Below are 2,625 nucleotides of genomic sequence, written 5' to 3' on the forward strand. Positions count from 1 at the left end.
ATCGCGCCCACAGGGATGCTTGTCCCCACGTCTCCAGTGCGTTCCTAAGTCAGGTGCTGGGGACATGGAGAGAGGAGGGAGGGTGGCCCCAGGGCAGGCTGCCAGCACGGTGGGGCTCCAGGGCCCGGGTCAGACTCGCTCCCCCAGGCACGGGGACAGGCCCGGTGCTCCGGCTGGACACCCCCTCCTCCACGTGGGGAGCACCGCAGCATGGTGGGACGTGAGGCAGAGCAGCAGAGCTGGGGCTCAGGCTCCTCCTCAGCTGCAAACCCAGAGCCTGGATGTCACCAGAGCCACCGACTCGCTGCAGAAGTTTTCTGTCGCAATTAGGGGCTGGAGCTAAAGGCTGCACCACGGGGCCTGCCCGGGGAACCGGAGCACGGGAACTTTGCTGTCTCTCCGGGGCTGGGGCTCACGGCACCTTGTGGTGGCAGTCCCTTGCCACCAGGTGCCACTGCCGAAACACTCGCACCACGCCTGCTGTAGCAGAGCCAACGCTTTACCGGAGATGCCAAGGCCAACTACAGAGCTGGGAGCACTGCCCAGCATCCCTCGGCCGAGCCCGGGGCGTGCGCCCGACTACCAGCATGCTGGCAGGGCCTGCCCCAGCACCCCTCGGCCCCCTCGCCCCTCCGGTCCAGTGCAAAAGTCGGTTAAATAAACTCAATGCCCTCATATTTCACATTCCCAATCCTGGTCTCGGGCAGGAGGAAGCGTCCGTCCAGCGTGAAGGCCATGATGTAGCTGGCGATCTTGCCGTTGTCCTCTTCTGATTTCAGCGCCACGATGATCTGGTCGTCCGTGTCTGGGATGAACTTGAAGGAGGAGAAGCCGTGGGTGGGGAACACCTCGCCCACGTGTCCCACCGTCACATCCCCAAAGTCCTGGGTGGAGCTCAGCAGCAGGTTGGTGCCTCGCCGCTCGTCCGCCTTCTCGTTGTATCGCTCGTGGCTGGCGCGGCGCGGCAGGAAGAACCAGCGCTGCAGGGTGTCGCTCCAGGAGGCCGACTCGTGGATCAGGTAACCTGCAGCAGGGAGCGGCGTCGGATGGCACGGGGCAGACGGGGCACCCGCCAGGCTGGGGCAGGACCCTTCCCCGCTCCAAAAGATGCTGCAGCCAGGGAGGTCGCAGGGAGGTCGCGACCACTGGGATCGCTTCCGCCTCCTCCTGCCCCACAGCCTGTGCAGCAGCACCCCCCCAGTCCCTCCCAGCCCTGGGCAGGGGCACCCCGCCATGGCCTCCTCTGCCCGGGAGCCTGGCTGCCAGGCACAGCGCCGGCTGAGCTGCCCTCCCGCTGCTCGTGGCACAGACAGGGGAGAAAATTGGCCAGGGCAGGCTCTGGCCTCTCCCCAAGGACATGGGGAGGTCTCTGGCCTCCAGCCCCCTTTAAACCTCACACCAGTCCCAGCATCTGTGGGGAGGGAGACCCCAGCCCCGGAGCCCGCAGAAGGTGTGGGACATGGGGCAGCAGGAGGGAGCCTCGCTCAGTACCTGGAGGTCGGATCCCCGCCGCAGCCCTCAGCGCGTTGTAGTTTGCCACCCAGTTCTCGTGGCCCACGTCACCCTTGTAGCCGACGACCTTCACCCACTCGGGGTTCTCGTTCACCACCTCCCCCGTCGTCGTGGTCCACTCCTTGCCCAGTCCCCCCACGTAGAGGTGCTCGTCCTTCACCGCCAGCCACTCCGCCTTGAAGCCTGCAACGGAGAGAACGGCACGAGCCGGGGCTCGGCCGGTACACGGACATCAGACCGGCTCCCGCAAATGCCACACCGGACGGCCTGGTGCTGGGCACAGCCTTCCTGGCCCCCAGTCAGGAATTTCCCCCGCCCCGGCCAGGTTTACAGAGTCACAGAAAAGGTGCACCCCACCCCGGCGAGCCGCAAAGAGCCAAGGGCTTCACTGCTCCGTGTCTGTGGGGCAGGACGGGAGAGCTCACCTTTCCCCACCGTGCCGTCCCCATCTGGGAGGATGACCCAGGGCACCACCTTGTTGCCCTCAATCTGGTAGACCACTCCTGTCCGGTCGTCCACGGTGTACAGCTTCCCATTGAAGACAACCAGCTCGGAGAGCTCCATGCCCCTGCCCTTCTCGGCCAGGTGGGACTGCAGCACGCTCTCGTCTTTGTCCCACTCCACCATCACGCTGTCCCCGCTGTCCGACAGCACCAGGTAGCCCTTCTTCAGGTAACTGAACCAGGTGTGCTCCTCAGAGCCCTGGGACCGCGTGTCCAGGTCCGCAATGACTCCGATGCGGTAGCGCACGCCCTCGGGGTTTCTCTGGGGTGGGGACAGAGGGTAGGTGACACTGTAGCGGTCCCCTGCCTGCAGGCTGAGCTGCCAGTTGCGAAGATTGGGTGGGCTGTGCCGTGCTGGGGAGGACCGGTGCAGGCAGAAGAGCAGCAGCACAAACCCCACGCAGGCTGACGACAGCACGATGGCCTTCCAGCGCAGTCGGAAGCGGGGGTCAGTACCCTTGGTCATGGACGCGAGGACAGGCAGACCACCCACGCTGATCCGGAGGGGGCTCATAGACTCATGGCAGGGCGGGATGGGCATCAGACTGGGGGGCGAGGAGAACCTGGTGGCCAAGAGGGGAGGAAGCAGGTCAGAGCTGGAGCCCGGGGC

At 65.8% G+C, this 2,625-nt stretch overlaps 1 protein-coding gene across 1 annotated transcript; it reads right to left on the reverse strand.

Annotated features, from left to right (window-relative positions):
- Positions 1–638: 638 nt before the first annotated feature.
- CANT1 (calcium activated nucleotidase 1) lies at positions 639–2,583 on the reverse strand. Its single transcript, XM_009646931.2, has 3 exons — positions 1,938–2,583; positions 1,492–1,695; positions 639–1,024 (listed from the first exon to the last, which is right to left on the reverse strand). The coding sequence occupies exons 1-3, from the start codon at positions 2,554–2,556 to the stop codon at positions 654–656; spliced, it is 1,194 nt and encodes a 397-aa protein (XP_009645226.1). The 5' UTR covers positions 2,557–2,583; the 3' UTR covers positions 639–653.
- Between the last annotated feature and the right edge of the window lie 42 nt (positions 2,584–2,625).

The sequence above is a fragment of the Egretta garzetta genome, unplaced genomic scaffold, assembly GCF_000687185.1.
Source record: "Egretta garzetta isolate BGI_Z169 unplaced genomic scaffold, ASM68718v1 scaffold949, whole genome shotgun sequence".
In the NCBI taxonomy this organism is placed as follows: Eukaryota; Metazoa; Chordata; class Aves; order Pelecaniformes; family Ardeidae; genus Egretta; species Egretta garzetta.